This window comes from Eurytemora carolleeae, unplaced genomic scaffold (genome assembly GCF_000591075.1).
Source record: "Eurytemora carolleeae unplaced genomic scaffold, Eaff_2.0 scaffold14, whole genome shotgun sequence".
Taxonomy (NCBI): domain Eukaryota; kingdom Metazoa; phylum Arthropoda; class Copepoda; order Calanoida; family Temoridae; genus Eurytemora; species Eurytemora carolleeae.
Genome location: NW_019396079.1, coordinates 311,381 through 335,379, shown reverse-complemented (window position 1 = coordinate 335,379; position 23,999 = coordinate 311,381). Strand labels below are relative to the sequence as shown.

General features: G+C 30.8%; 1 protein-coding gene across 6 annotated transcripts; it reads right to left on the bottom strand.

Annotated features, from left to right (window-relative positions):
• Positions 1 to 667: 667 nt before the first annotated feature.
• On the bottom strand, positions 668 to 22,855 carry LOC111715705 (uncharacterized). 6 transcript variants are annotated; one of them, XM_023491072.1, is made up of 16 exons: positions 22,628 to 22,851; positions 21,454 to 21,511; positions 21,333 to 21,395; positions 19,193 to 19,236; positions 8,657 to 8,722; positions 7,940 to 8,089; positions 7,595 to 7,882; positions 7,457 to 7,531; positions 7,190 to 7,264; positions 6,872 to 6,955; positions 6,255 to 6,312; positions 5,272 to 5,324; positions 4,422 to 4,515; positions 3,465 to 3,579; positions 1,369 to 1,426; positions 668 to 1,298 (listed from the first exon to the last, which is right to left on the bottom strand). In XM_023491072.1, exons 1-16 carry the CDS (start codon positions 22,720 to 22,722, stop codon positions 1,220 to 1,222), a joined length of 1,455 nt encoding a protein of 484 aa, XP_023346840.1. In that variant the 5' UTR covers positions 22,723 to 22,851; the 3' UTR covers positions 668 to 1,219. The 6 variants fall into 6 exon arrangements, with proteins under 6 accessions (XP_023346840.1, XP_023346859.1, XP_023346867.1 ...); XM_023491091.1 differs by lacking the exon at positions 7,190 to 7,264 and having other exon boundaries at positions 22,628 to 22,852; XM_023491078.1 differs by lacking the exons at positions 668 to 1,298; positions 1,369 to 1,426 and adding an exon at positions 1,478 to 1,711 and having other exon boundaries at positions 22,628 to 22,855.
• Between the last annotated feature and the right edge of the window lie 1,144 nt (positions 22,856 to 23,999).

The window sequence follows — 23,999 nt, the reverse complement described above, 5'->3', positions numbered from 1 at the left end:
TGAGAACTAATGGATTTTACGGTCTTTATAATGGAAACTAATTGATTTACGGTCTTTTTAATGGAAACTAATTGATTTTACGGTCTTTATAATGGAAACTAATTGACTTTACGGCCTTTTTAATAGAAACGAGGAAAAAGTAGACAAATATCCGTTTTTCTTCACATAAACCGGAATATTTTATGGTCTACTTCATGGAAACCAGAAAATTTCCAGGTTACGAAACGAAAAGTTTTATAGTATCTTTTGTACACCGGAAATTTTCTGAATTCTTTTACGTAAATCTGATTTTTTTCGTTGTAGGTATTCGATGAATGAGTAAAAAAAGTGAAATGTTTAAAAATTCTTTTTTTCTTTAAATTGCTGAATCTTTTTTGTTTTGTTTTGTAGGTTTTCTGTTAAAATTATTATTTTAATAAACAGCACATTATCAAGAAATAACAATTTCTGATTTTTCAGAACTTTCTGTTTTAAGAAAAATCTAAATTGTTTGGAACAGTTAATCTATTTTAACCTTTCATAGAACAGTGAGCCACAAAATACAGGTCTATTGACTTCTGCCGTTTAACGGTTATTTGATACAAACAAACCAACAGACATTTAATAGTAAAAATACTCTTTGTATTTGTAAGTATAGAAAAAACATTACATTTTAAAAATAATAAAGTGCATTGAAAAACTTTTTATTTATGTTTAAACGCATAAATAGTTATTTGCAGCTAACAATATTATTACATATTGCCATAAACATATCACAGTAGAAATTTTAATAAAACCCTGGAAAGAGGAGCTGTTATAAAATGAGTAAGAGGAATATTTGCCAGAATAAGTTTCAGTTGAAGCTGCTCTAAATTCGGTATTTGCTGTTTTCCAGCTAAAGCTGCTCTAAGTTCAGTATTTGCTGTTCTCCAGCTAAAGCTGCTCTAAGTTCAGTATTTGCTGTTCTCCAACTAATGCTGCAACTCTAAGTTCAGTATTTGCTGGTCTCCAGCTAAAGCTGCTCTAAGTTTAGTATTTGCTGTTTTCCAACCAGAGCTGCTATAAGTTCAATATCTGCTGTTTTCCAGCTAAAGCAGCTCAAAGCTCAGTATTTGCTGTTTTCCAGCTAAAGCAGCTCGAAGTTCAGTATTTGCTGTTTTCCAGTTAAAGATGCTCTAAGTTCAGTATTTGCTGTTTTCCAGCTAAATCAGCTCCAAGTTCAGTATTTGCTGTTCTCCAGTTAAAGCTGCTCTAAGTTCAGTATTTGCTGTTCTCCTAGCTTAATTTTATCCTGGATTTCCTTCATTTCCAAAATCAGCCTAAAATTTTAATACATTGGTAGAAAAAGTATTGTTTGTGGGTTAAACTTTTCATTTAAATATTTGTTACCTTGATTTTTCATCTAAATAACGGTGAAAGTTCTGAGTCCACATTGTATCCAAATATCCTGTTAAATATATATCTAAGTTATGAGTCCACACTGTATCAGATATCCTGTTAAATATATATCTAAGTTCTGAGTCCACACTGTATCCAAATATCCTGTTAAATATATATCTAAGTTATTAGTCCACACTGTAACCAAATATCTTGTTAAATATATATCTAAGTTATTAGTCCACACTGTATCTAAATATCCTGTTAAATATATATCTGTTCTGAGTCCACACTGTATCCAAATATCTTGTTAAATATATATCTAAGTTATGAGTCCACATTGTATCCAAATATCCTGTTAAATATATATCTAAGTTATGAGTCCACACTGTATCCAAATATCCTGTTAAATATATATCTAAGTTATGAGTCTACACTGTATCCAAATATCCTGTTAAATATACATCTAAGTTATGAGTCCACACTGTATCCAAATATCCTGTTATATATATCTTTTCCATACAGTGAGACCCATAAAACGGTGTAATGGGAAGACGACATTATTCCAATCTTATGTGAATTTGATGTTATTTTAACTCAAATAGCTGTGTTTGGTTCGCAGTGCTATAAAGTTTTTAGACAGATATTTTTTCTTTACTATATTTTTTGTCCTGAACTTTAGCTTGAACCTTCTTGATAAAAAGAAAATATCTGTCAAAAAAAAATTATAACACGTCGTTAAATTAATCATGTTTGACCAAATAAAATTGAGAGGATTAAGAATCTCTATTGAAATGATTTAATAAATGAACAACATTCAATCTTTTCTCCATTTTATTTTTTGATTGTAAGTGATGATTTGTACGTGATAAGCTGTCAGGAGTTTAGACTAGACGAAAGGTATATTTTTTGTTTTATAAAGATACACTGTCAATGGACGCAAAATTTATTGACTATCGTGAGTGTCTTAAAAATATGAATGAATATACATGTAACTACATAAAGGATCCAAATAATGACGTCGAGATCAGTTTTTACCATAGATAGACTCATACCCATGTTAAACTATTTTATAACAACCAAACACTAAAACCATGGATAGACTTGTATCCGATCAGAACCTTGTTAAACTATGTTATAACAACCAAACACTATAACCATGAATAGACTTATATCCGATTAGAACCATGTTAAACTATGTTATAACAACCAAACACTATAACCATGAATAGACCTAGATCCGATCAGAGCCATGTTAAACTATGTTATAACAACTAAACACTATAACCATGGATAGACCTAGATCCGATCAGAACCATGTTAAACTATGTTACAGGGTGTCCCAAAAAACATGGGACTTCAGTGACGAATTCAATATCGTCTTTGTTATGAATTAGCATTGTAATATCTAATTTCAAAATCAATAATATTATTATGTCTGCTAGAGTTTCTTTTATGAAAACGGTAAAAGACTGTAAAGATGTGTCTATAATGTCTCCGCACGATGAACAGTGAAGACGGACAAGTTTACTCTGTTTGTATACTGCAATTTTCTTGTTATACTAAGTACAGCCGTATGGAGTCAAAACATAAACAAACAAATTGTAAACATAGCAGACGAAACTCTTACAGATTACAGCTTTCTCATTAGGTATCACTATACTAAATCAAAGAATTATTTAAAAAGACGATATCGAATTCGTCACTGAATTCCCATGTTTTTTGGGACACCCTGTATAACAACCAAACACTATAACCATGGATAGACCTAGATCCGATCAGAACCATGTTAAACTATGTTATAACAACCAAACACTATAACCATGAATAGACTTATATCCGATCGGAACCTTGTTAAACTAAGTTATTACAACCAAACACTATAACCATGAATAGACTTATATTTGATTAGAACCATGTTAAACTAAGCTATTACAACCAAACACTATAACCATGAATAGACATCTGATTAGAACCGTGTTAAACTATGTTATTACAACCAAACACTATAACCATGGATAGACCTATATCTGATCAGAACCCTGTTAAATTATGTTATTACAACCAAACACTAAAACCATGGCCTGGAGTTTATTTGTCAATCTAACCTGAAATGATGGATGTAAGATTATGTCGTCTTGAATTTGATAATTCTTGAAGATTTTTAGCCTCTTCAAGTTGCTGTCTCAGTTTATTCTTCTTCCATAAAATCTCATCCTGGTCCTACGGTGGTAGGCGATTATATCAATATAATGAAGAAGAACTAATTTATTTAAGTGTTGACTGTTAACAAGCTTTTTTCGAATTTTATAAGCAATTAAAGAGTAGCTTTTTTAATTTCATTTTTGTGTATTCATGGTGTTTAAAAGTTTGATAATTCAAAATTAGAATCAAAAGTCGTCTCCATTATATTGATATAATCTCCTACCACCGTTTAAAATTAAATTATTAGATTTAAAAACCAATGTGTCCAAGAACTTAAGAGTAAATTGATATTACACTCTGAATACTAAAGCGTGAGTATTAATTTCTATAATTTGGGAATAAATTATGCTTAACCCCCATAAACACTTCCCCAATTTACACACCTCCAGGCAACAACTATTTAAGGTTATGATTGATAGTCACAAGGCCAAAGTAACGCGCATGCCGCTTTAAATTACAAGACAAAGAGAGATCCTGTTTTAGCCGCGGAGTTCGGCCCCCTTTTAGCCTGTCCAAGAAAGTGTTTTAACCAAGCCTTATCCTAAAAAATATACTAATTTCTCTCTATTTCTTGTAGTTCAACGCGGCAAGCGCGCAAACTACTTAAGCAACTGCCTGATTGGTATAGTGGTCTCAAATGCAAATTGATGCGAATTCCATTCAAAATATGGATTCACACGTATAGGAATAGGAAGACGACTTTTAGAAAGACGACTTTTATAAAGATGACTTATGACGTTTTCTAGTCCAATAAACATGAGAAACATCAATTGCGCAGTACAAATAGACCCATTTCGCTTAAATTTCATCTGTCTATTCCACAGTTTTCTGGTTATGACTGTACATAATATGAATTATACCTGTATATTGGGATCCTCTGCTTCTAGCCGGGCTAGCCTGGAGCTAAGAGCTAGGACTAGGCTGGTCACCTTTCCTACCTCGTCCATGTGTCGTCTAAATATACACTGGTAACCAGAAAACAGTGGACTTTTTTACGGTATCTCTCTAGGCATACTGTAATTTGTAATTGATTTATTTCTTAAAATGAGTTCTAAACAGTCTAGGCTTATAACAATTTCAACAAAATTAAAAATTCTTAGGCAATATTTTTTAACTATAAGAAACAACGTAGTTTCCTCCAACTCTTTTCGAAAGTTGCCAACTCATGATTCACTAAAGTTAGCATCAGATAACTCTGGATAAAGATTATTCAGGAATGAATGTCGTCTTTGTTATTTCTTTTAAATTGTTGAAACCAGAAAACAAGGAATTTTCGTCGTTTTCCTATCCTTTAATCATGGAATGTCGCAGTATATTTTTCAATTTTAAATTGTTCCAAATGATATTCAATTCAGTCTTTTAGAAATAGTTGAGTTGCAAATTATATAATCTTTAACCAATATTCAATAGTTAAAACTTAAAAGAAAAACAAAGACGATGAGAATTTCCATTTTCCATACATCAGTCCATATCAAATCTTATATTACAATGGTCGGCATGTATATCAATACAATAAAGACGATTTTTCTCTTTAAATTTTAATTTAAAACAAGCTTTTTTGCAATACAAATTTACAAGTAAAGAAAGAAAAGCTGATAATTGCCAGGTTTTCTTTGTTTCCATACTTATATGTATTGAACGCTTGGTAGAAATCAAAATTTATTGTAAAAGTCGTCTTTGTAGTATTTATACATACGACGACGACTGTACCTTATTCTGTCAACCTCTCGTATTGTTGCTAACCCCTCCAGCTGACCACAAACCTTAACACAAATTAATTGGTTGATCAATTGATTAGTCAAATGATTTATTGATTGATTTCTGTGCATTTGTGTGTGTTAAGAACCAACAGAAAGGTTTACTCCGTCAGGTTTTAAAGATATAGCGATTAGAAAATCCGGTTGCAAATATATAGTAATCAGAAGATTTGAGTTTATGACAAGAACTTGAACTTCCTTTGACGAAGACATTACATTAAATGGCCGCCAGTCTAGATTATTAAAAAAAAATCTAAGAATATTAGTTTTGATTGGAACACTACTATGTTGTCACAAAATAATCAAATATACACGTTATAAAAGTTTTAACTTAATTTGAGCCCAAATTTCTTATTTAAACTAAAGACCTAGGACTGAAAGAATCTTTAAATGTTTTTGTATATATTGTTTCTACTCTAATGATAAACTTTTAGTGACGGGTGTACCACATCAAAACAAAAACAAAGAAAACATATTTTCAATTTTCATATTTAAATAGCGAGGCCATTACTTCATTTTCCGGTCTAAAAGAGAAACAAAAAATGTACAGTCCTTTGTTGATAACTATAGCAATCTGGAGAAGCTGTATCTACATGTAATAATCGAAAAGTTCGCGAAAATGCTAGAAATTTTCAATTTCGAATCCCATTTTCAAATTGCTTGTCGAAATAACAATCTGAAATAAAGGCGTACATGAAATGATGATGCAAAGCTGTATTGAAGTATAACAATACCTATTTACTGCATTTTTTATTAAATTTAAATGTTTCTTGTTAGAAAGAAAAACGTTCATTAAAAATTAAGATATTATGCAATGATATTTTGAGTTTTAAGAAAAAATCTCTGAAGACTTTGATTGGTTATTACTGTACTGCAAAGTATACTATGATGTACATTGTACACTGTACAATGTACAGTGTACAATGGACAATATACCTGTTCTGCAAGATCTTCATTTTCGTGGATTTCCGACTCTATAAACTCCTTCTCTTCTCTGCAATATTTAAATGGATAAATATAGTTAATTCCTATTCTAATTGTTAAAAAAAGAAGGGTGGTGGGAAATTTCATGGGAATACTTGGCCATTTCAATGTTAACAAAATCATAGACAGGACATTTTAAAGTTAGGACATTTGATAGATAAGAAAATTCATGTACAGAGAAAAAAAGTTTTCGAAATCGTATAAATAGCATTCAATAGTATATCAAGAAAAAAAAAGTAGGGGAAAAACTGATACACCTTTTCCAAGAAAAATTGTTGTTATTGCCATGTAATTAAATGTCCAGTCTATGAAATGTCTTAGGTGGTATGGTTTATCTATAAAATGTCCGTCGATGAAATGTTTTATATGGTATGGTTTATCTATAAAATGTCTTATATGGTATGGTTTATCTATGAAATGTCTTATATTGTATGGTTTATCTATAAAATGTCCTGTCTATAAAATGACCATTTATGAAATGTCCCAACACGAAAAACAATATTTTAAAACATATTGAAAATGAATCCACTTAAAAACTTGTTTAAAAAGTTTTTTTTTAAAACTTTTACCTGAGAATGTTTAATTTTGCATTGATTCTGATTATTAGCTGACATTTCTCTTTCTGAGCTCTTTTCAACTCTTCTTTCAAATCACTGAAACATTTGTAATTTTTAGTTTTTCAAAAGAGAAATATTCTTTTATCAGATTAGTTAAATTTAAGTTTATGCTTATCCATGCATATGGAAACCCATCCAGAAGTACTGTTTTCTGTAATTAATCCTTTACTTTTGAACCATTTCTATGGGATTTTAATTGCTGATCAAAACAAGAATTTGTTTCGATGTAGTCTAGACATACTTAGATTTAGTTAGTTTCATGTGACCCACCTGTCGTTTAAAGACTTCTGTGTAGAAAATGATTTTTCATTATCAATATTGCTTTCACGTCGCTCATGCTTGGTGCTGTTTCAAAAATGTAAATTATAACTTTATAAACATTTAATTAATGCATTTAATGAAAGCTTTAAGGCTGAATTATTAATTATAAAAAGTGGCTTATCAACATAATGCAAAAAGTGGAATTATAAGGTTTCAGTCCGGATTGGCTGACATATATATAATGATATTTCTAGAAAATATATAAATTAAAATTTCCTTGATAAGATAAGTTTAGTTTCTTCTTGGTTGGATTCTTTTGGATGGGTAAGTCCATAACTGTGACTATCACTACTAAAATTAAAGGAATACAAATGTTTAAATTGATTTAAATTTATTTCATTATTTCTATTTTACCTGACAGAACGGTCGGATAGCTGACTGTCAACTCTGACTAGCCGAGCACGATCTGTTACATAATCTGTATTTATGTTACAGCTTGTTGAAACATTGACCTCAGGTTGGAATTCAATATTTGAACTTTTGGCGGGAGATTTATAAAATCCGCCATTTTGAATTGATAATTTTGAAGAAAGACGATGGTTAATGTTTGGTTTGGATGATTGTTCTGAAGCTCGCATACAGTTGAGGTAGTTCTCGGTTATTGGTTTAAAAACAGGTTTAGGTGGAACAACAGGCTTTAATCTACAAAAATAAGGTAAATATTTAAGTTTAAAACATTTTTTACTTTAATGACTTTACCTTTGCTGTAAGCCGTTGCTGGTAAAAGGTTTAGGAGTGAAAAGATCTGGTTTCGTTTGTTTTTGAATAAATTGCGGATTGAGATCTTTCTGAAACAAGTTCGGGTTCTTTGGAGGCCTGGAGGGGGGTTCAGGGGTCGACTCAAGGTGCCTGAAAGAATCTGATTTTTTTGTTTGAAAATTTTAATGAATTCTTGAATTCGCTCTCTTTTTCTGGAAAATCTAATGTAATCAAAAGTAGATGGTCTTAGTGCAGATTGAGTGGAATGAAATCATATTTTTTAATAAGTGAGTTCCTTGTTAATTTAAAGTTTTGATGAAGTCCAAGAAAAATAAAATAAAACAACAAGAATCCTCCATTTCACACCAGAAATTAATTCTGCTGCTAAGGTTTAGTATTTATTTTGAAGAAGGCTGGGAACCCTGAGCTGGGAACTTTTGTGTGAAGTATCGTTAATCTTGAATGCTTGATATCGATATCCAAAGTGGACAATTCTAAATTTGATGACCAATGCTTGATCCTTCAATTAATGTTATTCTCTGTTATCCTCCGGTGTACGACCACCACGGAATATCGATGAAGCATTAAGTTAATTCGTAGATGTTCATGCGATGAAGATCAATGCTCGATTCAAAGATTAGGGACTTCAGATTAATTTTTTATTTACAAAAACATGAACACTTTGAGAGAGTACAATATGAACTGATTGTAAAATACCTGATTCGTTCTTGTTCTGCTAACTGTCGTTCTTTCCATCTTGAGAACTCTAGTTTATCCTTATCCCTGGACAAATCAGAACGATTAGTTAGATATTACTCTATAACAGTGTGTTAGCAATAAATAACTACATCTGTTGCTTCAATATATACAGGGTCACCCATAAAAGATAAGACTTTGGAGAAAACTGTACAAAATTTATCTACAGGGTGTCCCAAAAAACATGGCAATTCAGTGACGAATTCGATATGGTCTTTGTTATGAATTAGCATTGTAATACCTAATTTCAAAAGCCATAATATTATTATGTCTGCTAGAGTTTATTTTATGAAAACGGTGAATGGCTGTAAAGATGTGTCTGTAATTTCTCCGCAAGATGAACAGTGAAGACGGACAAGTTTACTCTGTTTGTATACTGTAATTTTCTTGTTTTACTAAGTACAACCGTATGCAGTCAAAACATAAACAAACAAAATGTGAACATAGCAGACGAAACTCTTACAGATTACAACTTTCTCAGTAGGTATCACTATACTAAATCAAAGAATTATTTGAAAGACGATATCGAAATTCGTCACTGAATTCCCATGTTTATTGGGACACCCTGTAGTCTTTTTATGGGTTCCTGCAAATGTATTTTCTTCTACAGCCAAGCGTTTAGAGACTATATAGAAGACAAAATTTGAGGTCATTTTTAAAGCCCCATCCTTTATGGTTAACCTTACATATCGATCTAATAAAACCACAGGAAACAGATAGTCCTGATAAGCATTAAATTGTTGAAAAAATTAATATGTACTTTAAAAAACCATAAAGCACTTTAAGATCATGATATTTTACGTTTTAAAAACAGCTCTAACGCCATTTAGAGATGATTCACGGTTAGCTCAAATTAGTTTTGTGAGTCCCCGTACTGCATGTACTACCTGCAGGTAAACGACCCAATTAAAGAATTTTCCTGTCTGATTCATGATACTGGTATTTTGTAAATAATATGGTATTTTTGTAATATACAAAGTGCCCCATCTGACACTGGATAAGTTAAAACTATGGTATCCTTTAAAACTTTAGCGTCGTTCTAACAGAAAAATTCAACCATGTTGTACACTGTACCATAAACTGTATTGTACAATGTGCAGTGTAAAGTGTAAAGTATAAAGTGTACAGTTTACAGTGTGCAGTATACAGTCAACAGTGTCCCTTGAACGAAATGTTAAAGTTGTTTTACTAGAACAGAGCTGGGAACTTTTGAATGGTGGATATCGGGATTAAGGCTTAATCCACTCTTTTTCTTGATCTCCAGATTAACATAATCTTGCAAGATTATCTTAAAAGTGTATGAAAAACGATAAAATTCAAATTAATATTTAATCATCTGAGAAACTGTAGCAGCCAATCAGAGAAAAGCGGGCAACCAATGAGAGAACAGAAATATTCTCATTGGAGAAAACAATTAACGGATATCCAAGGAGAGAGAAAAAGAGTGGATTAAGGACTAAAATGAAAAGTTTCCACAGTGGATATTCGGATCAAGAAGTCAGGATTAAAGTTTATCCGTTCTAAAGTTTTCAGCTCAGTTTGCATAAACAAAAGATAAGATTAAATATTATTATTTACAAGATACAAGACTAAGCTAAACTATACTTAGGTCTGGTTCAGAATACAACATGCATCTTTAGTTTGGAGTTGATATATAAGCTACTTATTAATAGTTCTTTTAAATCTTAAAAGTTAAACTTTTAAGATTTAAGAGTTACCTAGGTAACTAGCTTGTTACTGAGTATCAAATGAACAATACTTTAACGGAAAAAAATCATTTTTCAAAACAGATAGTAAAATCATAATTAAGTATTGTTGTAAATACTGATTTTTCTTAATCTAAGAACTTCTGTCTCTATCTCTGCCTCTCTCTTTGTAATTTTTCCTTAAACTGAACATTACAGCCGAAATCATTAACTTACAAAAAAAGCGGGAATGTAAAATTTGGTGCATTTTTTAAATTTTACAGAATCCACTATCAAGCATGAAACTTAAATTGCTACCTAAAATTATTTGAATACATTGATCAATTTAAACATTTTAAAATTGTCTTTGACGGACAGCTGACTCATAAGACAAATAAAGAAAAAAAGAAAAAAATTCCATGTAGTCGTCCTTGACGCCATTTTCTTTATGGGTAACTCTGTATAATAGATATACTTTTAGAAGGAGGAATTTTGCGAATCTCCAAAATTTTCTTTTATCGAAAATCTCAAGATGAACACTTTTTTAAGTAAACACGATCTTTGATCTTATAAGAAACTATTTTCTCACAATCTTGATTTTTTTCTCAAACATTCCTGACATTTTGGGCCTTTCAAGTGGTGTCAATGTTTATTTTATGTGTAAACAGTTTGGTTTAAAGTATTCCAACGAGTGACTAATTGTTGTAAACCTAACATATACTCACAGGGTGGGTTAATACACGCGAAACTAAAGTCAATTCCACATCAAATTAAAACCTTTTTATGTTTTCAATTATAACTGCCTTCATTACAAAGCTTTTGTTTTGAATTTCTTATATGAAAACCGTATAACTATGCTTTTGTCGTACTTGTATATTGAGATCAATACTAGAGGAGCTACGATGTCATTAAGTCGTACTAGTAATGTCACATACATTTAACCATCTCTCCTTCTCGATAACCTGTAATTAGTTTGGTCGCTGAACGCTAATAAAAGATTTTGTAGCATTTAAGTTAAAAGCTGAAGGAGGTTTAAAGCAAAAAACCTAACGAAAAATAAAATTGAAAACAATTTACTCTAAACTACTCTAAATCGATGAAAAATCACTGGTACAACTTTGTGACCTCGTAGCTCATCTAGCTTTGATTTAAAGTACACGTATGAAAAATTTAAAGGAACTGAGTTTTTTTTTCACAAACTCTACTTTTCTAATCTTTATATCTTTGCTACCCAATGTCGTAGAATTTTGATATTTCAAAATATGAATTCCGTTAGACCACTAAGTTAGGTTATGGAAATATCAAAGGTTTACATCATATAAGATTGTAAAGATATAGTGATTAGACAATTTGAGAAAACAAATGTTATGGAGTTAATGATTGAAAACTTATAAGACTGAAATCCTACTAGGATTTCATAAAATAAAAATTAAAATAAACAAAAGATATCAACCTAATTAAACAAATACGTTTCTATCCATATCTTATAAATAACTGCCACATACTTTAACTGTAAACGTTAATTGATAATAATTTTGTTAAAAACTGAAGTGAATGAACTTTGCAAACATTAAAGATAAAAATCTTTTTGTAAACCTCTAATTAATAAATATATAATACTAGCTAAAGTGCCCGGCATTGCGCGTGGAATTTTAAAAAATCGGCATTAGAACAAAAACTTTAAATATTTAGCCTATTTTACCCCCATGCAAGGTACCCATGGGTAACTATAAAATAACATATATACAAATATATAAATATTTAGACATGAGCGAAGAGCTTTATTATATAGAGTATATATATTCCCCCTAAACATGAGGAAATTACAACAAATTGTGATCCTTGGGGCGAAGGTGGGAAAATTCAGAAATTTGTTTTTTGAAAAAGATATGTTCTAACTTGCTTTACGTATTTTTTAATTTTTATTATGTAAAATTAAATTAATATGTTTTAGTTTGTTTTACTGTGTAATGATGGTCCATCTTCTAAGAATCATGAAGATATTTCCATTTGAGCTGGTAACTTAACACAGAAAGAGCTGGGGTTTGGATATCTGATTTTTTAAAAGGATAAATGTAACTTTATAGAATTCAATCTACAAAGTTACCTATTACCGACATCTACATGGTATACGACCAATTCTGACTTTTAGGTTTTGAAACTAGGTTTTGATAACTTTCTAAAGTTTCCAACCCCTGTGAATATATCTTATTTCCCAGGCAGCTGAAGGGGTTTACAATACTGTTGTAAAATTTACAATTTACGTTGTTCGCTCACCACTAGGTTTATAATAAAATAAAATCACAGCTATATTCTCAATTATTATTCAGAATTGAGAATAACTTTTTTAAAAAACTGCTATTTTGGTTTGCAGTGTTATAAAGTTTTTGGACAGACATTTTCTCTTTATCGAGGAGGTTCAGGCCTCTTCAGATTTAATTGTGTCCCGAACTTTAGCGAGGGACAAAATATAATCTAAAAAGGCGAGAACCGTCGAGATATAGAGAAAATTTAAGTCCAAAAACTTTATAGCACGTCGTACTAAAATAATAGTGATATAGGTAATTTTATGAAACGTTTGTGTACTTGTCATATTTCAATGGCTATTTCTAGATCAAATAAGCTTTGAAATAAAGCGTCAAAATAAAGATGATTTCAATTTTATTTTCAATTAATTGAAAAAAAACTATTCTGGAAATATCCTATTTTTTGGAGAAAATCCAGGAACCAATCAAAACTTTATAGCACACGTGCTATAATTTAACTAATTTAACTTTATAGCACGATGATTACTTTATATCACGTTCATTATGAAATTCACGCTGAAGTGCGTAAGAATGATAAAGTGCACAAAAGCTTCATAAAATTAAAAACAGATCTTTCACATTTCTTTGACATATCTATGTAGGTATCAGAGAGACACCTTCTTGTTATCTTTAGATTAAAAACAAATCTTTGACATATCTATGTAGGTATCAGAGAGACACCTTCTTGTTATCTTTAGATTAAACACAAATCTTTGACATATCTATGTAGGTATCAGAGAGACACCTTCTTGTTATCTTTAGATTAAAAACAAATCTTTGACATATCTATGTCTAGCAATATGCTAATTATTTTATCAATGAAACAAATGTTTTGTTAAATAATTCTATGATTTGTTGATCTTTTCAAAGTCTCCGTTAATGCTAAACTGTAAGATTTTTTAAAAATTAATTTCAAGGGACTTCACAATTAAAGAGCCTTCACATTCATAAAGGTAACCTTTATCTGAGAAACAATGATGAATATATTGTAGTTTTTCTTTCTCAAAAATTTTACCATTTATTACTTCTCTCGCAAGTGAGAAGAGAACCCACAGTAGAAAATTCAAATCAAAATTTCAGAATATCTTCGTAATTTTTGCTCAAAATATGAATCAAGTATGCACTTATTTTTTAATGGAGGGTCAATGGAAATCACGTCAACAAGTCCCTTTAATAATATCTGTAAAACATTATCTTGCATAATATACTTCAAACACGAGTATATAATTCATTACTTCAAACAAGAAACACGCGCCAAAAGTATTTTAAAATCCTCTCACTTTTTTGTTACCTCATTCATTAGTTAATAAATCTGAACAATCCCTTTAAACTGATTGTATTTTCACCTGGACTGATTATCCCAGTTAAAATGAATTAGCATAGGTTTAGTTAATATTATTTTTGAATAGTTTTCTCTCCCCTCCCCATCTACTACTTCAACACTGGACATAGTTTATCTGAAAGATCGGAAAATGTTCTAATTTTTCCGTCAAATATTTTTCTGTGTTGTGTTAAGAACTAAACATTTAATTGTTTAGACAAAACTGAATATTTATGATAGTTCATCAACTTATTTGAAACTACACTAACACATTATATTTTTAAAACTTGAAATACATAAATAAAATAGAATTTAAACTTGTGAAGTTATGCAGGGAAAGTTTTAAAGTTCATTTACTCGGAGGTAATTGTGTGAAAGATCCAGAAAAGATAAAAAAATAATGAATTATTGTTCAGAAAACACCCGTTGTCACTTCATTAGAATTGTTCTTTTTCTAGCTTTTAAAACCTTTAAAAAGAAATTTTCTGTGAAAATTTTTTGTAAACACATGTTCTTTCTTTTTTAATTCTTAATGAAATTCTTTATACATTTTTTCCTTCTAAGAATACACAATTTTTTTTTCTTTTTTTCTCGCGAATATAATCATATACGGGATTAAAATGAGTACTTACGCTCTTACAAACGTCTAAGTTTTTCAATTATGTCTAAGAGGCAGACAAAAGTATTTTTGAATAATGATAATAAATAAGTAATAAAAGAAAAATAGTAATATTAATTATATTTTAATATATTAATAAAAAGAAGTAATTATCATTGCATCTAAAACAACTTTAGATTTAAATAAATATTCACTTTAAACGGACAATGTTTTAAGGACAAACTCTAATATTAATTATATTTTAATATATTAATAAAAAGAAGAAGAAGAAGAAGAACTATGTGTTTGTAAGTGAAGGGTTTCCAAAACTAACGCTTTAACTGACTAAGTATAAAATATTGTCGTATCTTAAACGCGCCTGTAAGACAGAAACAAAATCAAGTCTTTTATCTTGATAATCATAAAGAAGAAATAATTACACAAAAGAACACCTAAGTATTTAACAATAATAATTTTCAATTTCTTAAAATCAGAAAGGGCGGATGGTCGCGGAAGGGTCTAAGAGGGTTGAGGAAATGTAGGTATCAGAGAGACACCTTCTTGTTATCTTTAGNATAGCTATATAATATATACATATATATATAGATATATATAGTCTAGCTCAGCATTTGTACAGGATATATAAGCTTAACCATGTATTCATTATTCATGAAGCAGATTTTAATTCGAAAGGTAAAAGGGAGTGTTTGGCCATTTTAAAAAGGGGTACAGCTTGCAAGTTAGGTAAATTTAGACCGGTATTCGAACACATACAGAGCAGCCCATATCACATTGGATTATCTCCAAGCTTTAATGCCAAAATACGAACAAAATAACCATTTTATACTTAATAACCATATTATCTACGTGCTAATTGTTAAAGATTCAAGTTTTTAATGATTCTATCTTTGTAAATTTTCAGTTTAGTCCCGAAAAAAAATCCAATATAACATACAGGGTTACCCTCACAGGATGAGACGCTTTAAACACAAACATTTGGGTTTTACCTTAAACAAAGTTTTTTTATGACATACGAATTGATTTTACAAAGAAAAAAATGTTTCAATGGTTTCCTAAACCTTGAATGTAAGTACAAAGGCTTTATAAACACTAATCCTTTGTGGGTATAAACCATGTTTGTCTGTATTTTAGTAAATTTGAAATCAGATTCACAATTTATCCACTGATTTTGTATTAAATATGTACGGGGAATTACATTTTGTATTTTTGGAGTAAATTGGTCATGTTACTATTTATTGTTTGATGATTTTTGTGTAAAATATAATCCTCTCCTGGTATATTGTACATAGAAACTTTTACGATGTACATAAAATGTAAATTGTTCGATGTACATAAAATGTAAATTGTTCGATTTACATCAAAGTTTTAACTAATATGTATAAAACATCTTTACGTACAGGGTGTCCCAAAAAAACATGGGAATTCAGTGACGAATTCGATATCGCCTTTGTTATGAATTAGCATTGTAATACCTAATTTTGAAAGCCATAATATTATTATGTCTGCTAGAGTTTATTTTATGAAAAGGGTAAAAGACTGTAAAGATGTGTCTATAATGTCTCCGCAAGATGAACAGCGAAGACGGACAAGTTTACTCTGCTTGTATACTGTAATTTTCTTGTTTTACTAAGTACAACCGTATGCAGTCAAAACATAAACAAACTCTTACAGATCACTCTATCCCCGTGTAAATTTGAATTCGAACAGGACCTGCCCAGTTTGTACCGGCCTGCCAGATAACAGCGTGTACTGACCCCAAGGATGTAAGGCAAGGAAAGTCATTTCAGAAGTGTACACATCTTTAGTACTGCAGTGTACTGTCTCTGGGCGCTGATGTAAACACAAGACGGATGTCGAAGCCTGACATGGGATTCATCATTCACATAAAAAATCAATGAAATATTCTGGTCATAGGAAACTATTATGTGAATTATCAAAATTATCAAAATTTAATGCTTTTAACCTCCTCGGATACTAAACGAACCCTGATGCATCTATTATTGTTTACAAATTCCGCCCAGAGAGAACTGGTTTCAATATGTACACAGAGTATACACAACCGCAATTGACTTTCCTTGCCTTACATTCTTGACGTCGCCCTAACCAGACTAACATACGACAGGGGTCAATTTTCTTGGCATAGTCCCATGGCGCGTTCAGACTTTTTACAGTACCCGGGCTAATCCTATGCCTATTTGACCGACCACACTGGCTTAGTCCACTGTGAGATTATAGCTTTTTCAGTAGGTATCACTTACTAAATCAAAGAATCATTTATAAAGACGATATCGAATTCGTCACTGAATTCCCATGTTTTTGGGACACCCTTTATGATAACAGCTGTGTACACTGGGTGCGTAGTATATACTAAACATAGTTCTGATGATTCATATTTACAAAGAACTTTTTTTTGTAAATTTGTTTATATTTGATCTTTCCGATTAACAGGGCGCGCGGTGCAAAAAATTCTTATTCTTGGCTTGGTTTATGAAAAACGCTTTAATTTGCCAATCATAGCACAAAATAATGTGGTGTTTGTAATTACATTCAAACTTGCAATTATCTTTTAATATGTATTACTTTTACTTTTAGAAATCTTACAGTAAATTTAACTTTCGCATGCATGCGTCACAGCTGTTTAAACATTTATCACTCCGCCGTTTTAGTGAGTCTTTATAACGTTTTTTCCGTCTTTTATAGTTTGTTTACTCCGAAATGTAAATAAACAAACACTGATATTAAATAGAAGGTTCTAAATAAAAACTTAAACTAAATTAAGTGAAGTTAAAAATGCGTGGAATATTTTTAGGTGAAAAATTTCAATTTTTGAGACTGGGTCAACTTTGAAGTGTCACAAACTCTTGGACTTTGAAGTTACTTTATCAACGTATTAAAACTCAATTGGTAGCCCTAAGCATGTACAATGTACATGCTATATGGGTAGTTTAAAAGGAGAAATTTTCTAAAGGCTGGTAAATTTTTGTGTGAAAGATTGCGATGGAAGTTGTAATCATTAAAGTAAATTAATAAAAACGTAAAAAAAGAGAAATAATGACAGAAGGAAATCTATAAAAAGTAAAAAAGTAATGAATTTTATAAAAAGTATGAAATGCCTGGAAGAAAAAATGAAAAATGAAGATGAAAGTTGAAAGGGGAAAAATAGAAAAAAACATTTAGAAAGTTTTTTAACACATGATTGCATTGAAATGTTTATAACTTTATATTAATTTAATTCAGGCACTAAACACAGGCTTATCCTCAGGCAGTGTAAGCACTGAGGTAGACCAAGCCTTACTGCATTGTTGAAGCACGGATAGATAGATAGATATAAGGGTAGATAGGAAGATAGGTATGTGAAAATATGACGTAATATTGTGCTTTGTAAAGTTTTTAATAGAATATAACGATTAAAGAATACAGTTTAGGGATTTCTGAATATTTGATTTAATAAAAAGTTTAAATTTTAGATATTTCCGGAGAATTTTTTCTAGTCTTCCTGTGCCGTCAATTGCCAGTTATAACAGTTGCCTTTTTTTACATTTAACCGAAAATAAACAAAACTTATTTTTCACCCCCCCCCCCCTTCTTCAAAGTCCAGAGGTGCAATTGTAATATTACATAAAGGAATACATATAACTTTGTATCTGGATTGATACAGACTGAAGTATTATTGAGGAACCTTGAGTTCTAGAGCGAGTTGGAGTAAGATATTTGGTATACATATCTATTTTTTTTTTTTGGGGGGGGGGTTGGAGGCTTAGAATATGTGCTATGAGTTTTCTATTCAGAATTTACACACTTTTGTTGTGTGTGGGTGAGGGGGGTGGATGAGGAGGGTGGCTAGAGTTTTAATAAGTTATATTGAGTTGGATGCAAGCAAGGGGGACTTCCTCTCCGACAATTTTCGAATTTTAATTTTTTTTCAGTTCTGATAAAACTAAACATAGAGCAGTAGAGTGTAATCCTAAAAAAACACATGTGCAGCAGATATATAAACAAGTATAGGACAGGAAATAAATTACTTGGTCATCTAGTGTACACAATACACATACAGAATATTCATATCAAAATAAATAAAAAAGAGAATAATTCAAATATTCTTCTTCTTCTGTGCAAGCACCCCTTTTACAAGGTGTAAACAGGCGGGGTGGGGTTAGTAAAATAATTGACCGAGCCATGAAGTTAAAGAAGGTTTAACCCTGAACACATTTTCAATTAAGTTCTTTAATTTTCTAGTTAAAGAAGAACATTTAAGAAGACGGAGAATCGCTCTATAATATGCAATATAAATAGTGCTCTGTACAGACTACAGAGCATGATGTACTGGTCACTATAGTTTCAGTAGAAGTAAATATTTCCATTTACTGGTAGCGCCATTTGAAGGATTCATAACTCTAATTGGATAATGAGATAGATAGAAAGATAAATGTTACCGCCATACTATTTCTATTGGTTCAGAATAGACAACAAACACATGACTGAACCCTGATTGGATCAGGCGCTAATGGACTCGGCATACAGGAGTGTGGTATTGGAATTTCTGAAATCCATTATGTTTATCTTTACCTAGTTTTCTCATCTCCCAAGTCAACACTGCAGAAATAGCAAACCTAAAAAGAAAAGATTTTAGTCTTTGCCCCAAACCCAAAATTGTTAATTCTCATATCTTTTCAACCTGAGGGTGTAAATCAGAGTTTGCGACAATGCAAAGACTCAATTCATTTATTAAAATAATAGTTTTGATTGAAACTGATTTTAATTAAATATAAATAAGGTTCCCGAACGTTATTTTTTTGTCGCCTGGGAATTGATGATTGAAAAATGAAAAGTATAGTCTTGTTTGAAACAGCTTGGAAGTCTATTGTTGTTAATGTAGATTCCGTTTACCGTCGAAGATTTTCTTAATCTTACATTTTTATTTTCTGATTTTCACGATATTTCTTTCTCTTTGAATATATATCTAATCATTCGGAACTCAGAATGATTTCGTCTTTCAGGTGGTTCTTTGAAAAGTAAAATGGTTACTTCAAATAGTATGACAATTTTGGAAGAACTAGGAAATAATATAGATAAAACTTAATCAGTTGAACTTTTTATTAGACCCTGAGACCATGAGTTTAATGAATAGAAAGAAGAAGTTGAACTCAGGAGACTAATCTGAGCAAACTTTTAAACCAGTGGTTGAACTACGTCTACGTAAATAAACTACTACTGGTCCCCGGATGTGTAATGTTTAGTTGATGGTAAATGTATTGTGAGTCCTGTATAATTGTGTTCCTAATATGGTTGGAAACAAACCCAGAATAATAACCTTGATTAAAGCTGAACTGTTCAATTTAGAGTCAATATTTAGGGTTATACGTTTAAGTTTTAGATAATCAGAGTGAATCAAACGTACAATCTTTAAAAAATGTTTTAAACATGATTTTATAGAAAAAAATAAGAGTTAAACTAGGTTCCTTTACTTACTCCAGAACTTACATAAATTATGCTAGAAGTAGATCATCAATTTAATGAACTGTCCCGTTTTGCCTTATTTGTACAGTACAGCCTACTCTAGTTGATTAAATGTCGGACCGGTAATTGAAATGAAGTTTACAGTGCACTGTTCATCTCAACTTAAACTAGAACTTTTACCAGCTGTACCTAGTTCGACTACCTCTTTTACCAGCTGTACCTAGTTCAACTACCTCTTTACCAGCTGTACCTAGTTCAACTACCTCTTTACCAGCTGTACCTAGTTCAACTACCTCTTTTACCAGCTGTACCTAGTTCAACTACCTCTTTAAATATTAATAGATACAGAGTATAGGATATACTGCAATCAATAAATAAACTAAAAAATTATTCAATCAATTGTAAAATCATATTCTCAATCAAACTGAAAAATGAAACTTTTTAAGCCAAATTAAAAAATTGGTTCTGAGTAGTTCTTTAAGAAATACAAAATTCAAACGTTGTAATTCAATTTTGGACACAATTTCTAATCCTTTAATCCCTTTATTTTTGCAACCCGATGCCATACACCTTCAGTATGAATTCTGGTATATATACTAGGTTAAGTTTGAAATATATAAGGTCTACAAGATCCGGTTTTAAAGATAAAGAGATTAGAAATTTTGAAATTGCGGCAAACACTTATTTTCTTTTTTTTCATTCACGTTCGAAGTACATCAACATACAGCTATTGGGACAATCGATCTAAAATATAAAAAGCGTCACAAAAATATATAAAGTTTAAAATCTCGCAAAAAAGAAACATTTGAATTTCAAGATCACTTTATGACATTGGCAATCTTGTCCTCTTTTTGCACTTTTTCCCTTTGCAGATAAAAACATTTGAAAGTTATGTTCATATTAGATCTTCAAATTATAACATCTCTCCACTTCATACAGAATGAATATGTACTAAAAACATATAAAATAGAAATTATGTTCTAGTTACAAGTTTTACTATTGTTGCAAGGTTATGTTAGGACCAAAGTTATCTAATATCTAGTAATTATAAGATTTCCAGATTTCCACACGCATATTCTGATGCTCTTAAAACATTTTTAAAATATTATAAAAATATTATTTTCAATAATTGTGGAACTAACATTTATTTTTTTTTACTCTATAGAGGTTTGGTTTGGTCAGCAATTTGTACCAGAATTGTCGCATATATTTGACCTTCTGATCAGTTGAGTGTGGATAGCATATATACCTGCAATCGTTCTGCCTCATATTCAGTATAGGAGGTAACTAGCTCTTTTATCCACCTAGTAATCTAACAAAGAATAAAAAAATAATGTTTAATAAATCTTTTTTGATGTGTTTTTTATTACCTTTATATTTGCAAATTTAAGCTGGCGGATGAAAAACTGAACATTCATCACCAAAAAACTGAAGAAAAAGAGACTTATTTTTAAAACACCTGATTCCAATATGTATTGTATAATGTATACTGTACAGAGATAAGTTTTGTAATTCAAGGTAACCCCAAGAAAAGGAAACTTCAGAGCCCGAAATTTAGAAGAGTATCCATAGAGTAATAAAACGAAGAGGTGAAGCTCAGATGTACACAACCAACTTCCTTATTAATTAATTAATAGAGTGGTCGGTTGTATACATCACGATATAACACTGTGCACTTGTATTTAGAGTGATCGTATTTCTAAGGGGGGGTTTAATGTAGATATTTGAATATTAGATAGGCACTTAATATGGATTGTAAACACAGGATTGTATACTGCAGTACATTCAAGTTCAGTTGTTTGTTTATTTTAATAAAAGTAGGACTACATATTGCAAAGTGATAAAGTATAAAAACAAATCTTCTTGTAAAAATGTGAGTTTTTTCAAAATACCAAAAAATTGTGCATCGCTAGACCTTTTAATGTTGGGAGACTCCAAAGTATATTCCTCAAGTTGCAATTGCTCAAACCATTTTAAAGAAGGAGATATATAAGGGGAAAAAACCAAGTTTGAAGAAAAATGCAACACCATTGCTCTCAACTTTAGGTGTGTATAAAAATGAATTTACAGTACTGTTTAATTTATAATTTTAATATTTTGAATTTTTCTTATAATTACTGTGTGTTTATGACAATACCACAATACCCACAAAGGTTGAGACAATATTTGAGACAGAAACTAAATTCATCCTTTAGATTGTTGTTTATGTTTAACCCTATAAACGCTAGAAGGTATAGACTCGGGGGGGGGGTTCTGAATCTCTGTATAGAAGGGGGGGGGGGCGTCCTACGTCCCCCCTTAGACCTTGGAAAAAGGCCTTAGCGAATATGTATAGGGTTTAAATGCATGTTCATAGCCAAATTTTTCCAGGCCAGCTCATTGAAATAAAATTAGATCGATATCATCATGTTTTTTTTGAAAATAAAAAAAAATTTGTTGCTATTTAGCGATGTCCCAAAATAAGCCTAATAATTTCTAAAATATATACATATAGATCTATAGAAATAGTATTGTTTACATGTAGATAAAAAAGATAAAAATTACCTAATAACGCTGTAAAGCATTATGTCAATATCGTTCATGATTCGTTTTATATCGTTATTCTCGTCAAAGTAGTAGGAGAAATGTTCGTTTTGCATGTCCAATATGTTGCCAATATTGATTCACAATCACAATCATGCTTTTTTTCGTTCACATCATAAATTTTATTTGTCACAGAGGCGTTTGATTAGTGTCATTTCGTACAATTGAAGAACATCCCTCTGGTCTCATATACTGGGAGAACAGATTTAAATATATATAATTATATATAAAAAGAAGGAAAATGCAACATTAAAAATTACTTTTGGATTGAAAAAAGTTTAATAAATATATCTCCCACCTAGTATATCCACAAGCCTTGATATAGGAGGCGCAGCTAGCGTCAAGATAATAGAACGAACTGACCGCTAATATGCGTAAACAGATGCTTTCAATACTACTAGCTCTCTCTCTCTCTCTTTTTCTCTCTGCGCGCCAAAAAAGGTTAAAAAATATAAATTTATAAATATTGGATTGCTTGCATAGATCCAGACTAATATGAAAAAATGTATCAATTTTGTATAAATATGAGCACTGAAGTAAATAATCTAATATATATATGCAAAAACATGTTTGATATTATGACATCCTTTAAATCAATATATTTTTTGTATCAATTACTAATACTAGTTTTTTTTTATCTCCACTACATCTATCTTTCTATCCTTTCATCGGTCTTTCTTCCTATCAATCGATCTTTCTATCTATCTTTCCATCCACCTTTCTATCTATCCATCTATCTTTCTATCTTTCCATCCATCTTTCTATCTATCCATCTATCTTTCTATCTTTCCATCCGTCTTTCTATCTATCCATCTATCTTTCTATCTTTCCATCTTTCTTTCTATCTATCCATCTATCGTGTAAATGACTCAGGACGGAAAGCAAACGTAATTTGTAATATTTGAGTATTTTAAAAAAATGTTTAACGACAATCAGAGTGAAAGTGTATAACTAAGGAAACTTTAAAGATGACAAACAAAAAATGAAAAGTTCGCTAAACACATACATCTAGCATACAGTCCTGTAATATACTTTAGTTAGAATACATTTCACATTTATTATCCGGTGAACTGAGAACCTAGCTGAATTTTATTGCTGTCCGATTGGTCTGATTGTCTTCCATGTTTATTAAAAATATGTACCAGCGTTTTCCAGTGATTAGTATTTAAGAAAAATAGGTTTGACGTATTTATTTTCAATCAAATTTTTTTTTTGATAAGAAATGTAAACCCAGAATCACCAATGACCGTTCAAATGCGTACAAGGCTAACCAAAAAGGATGAAACTATAAAGACGACCTAAAACTCTTAAAATATAACGATTCCAAGGTTGT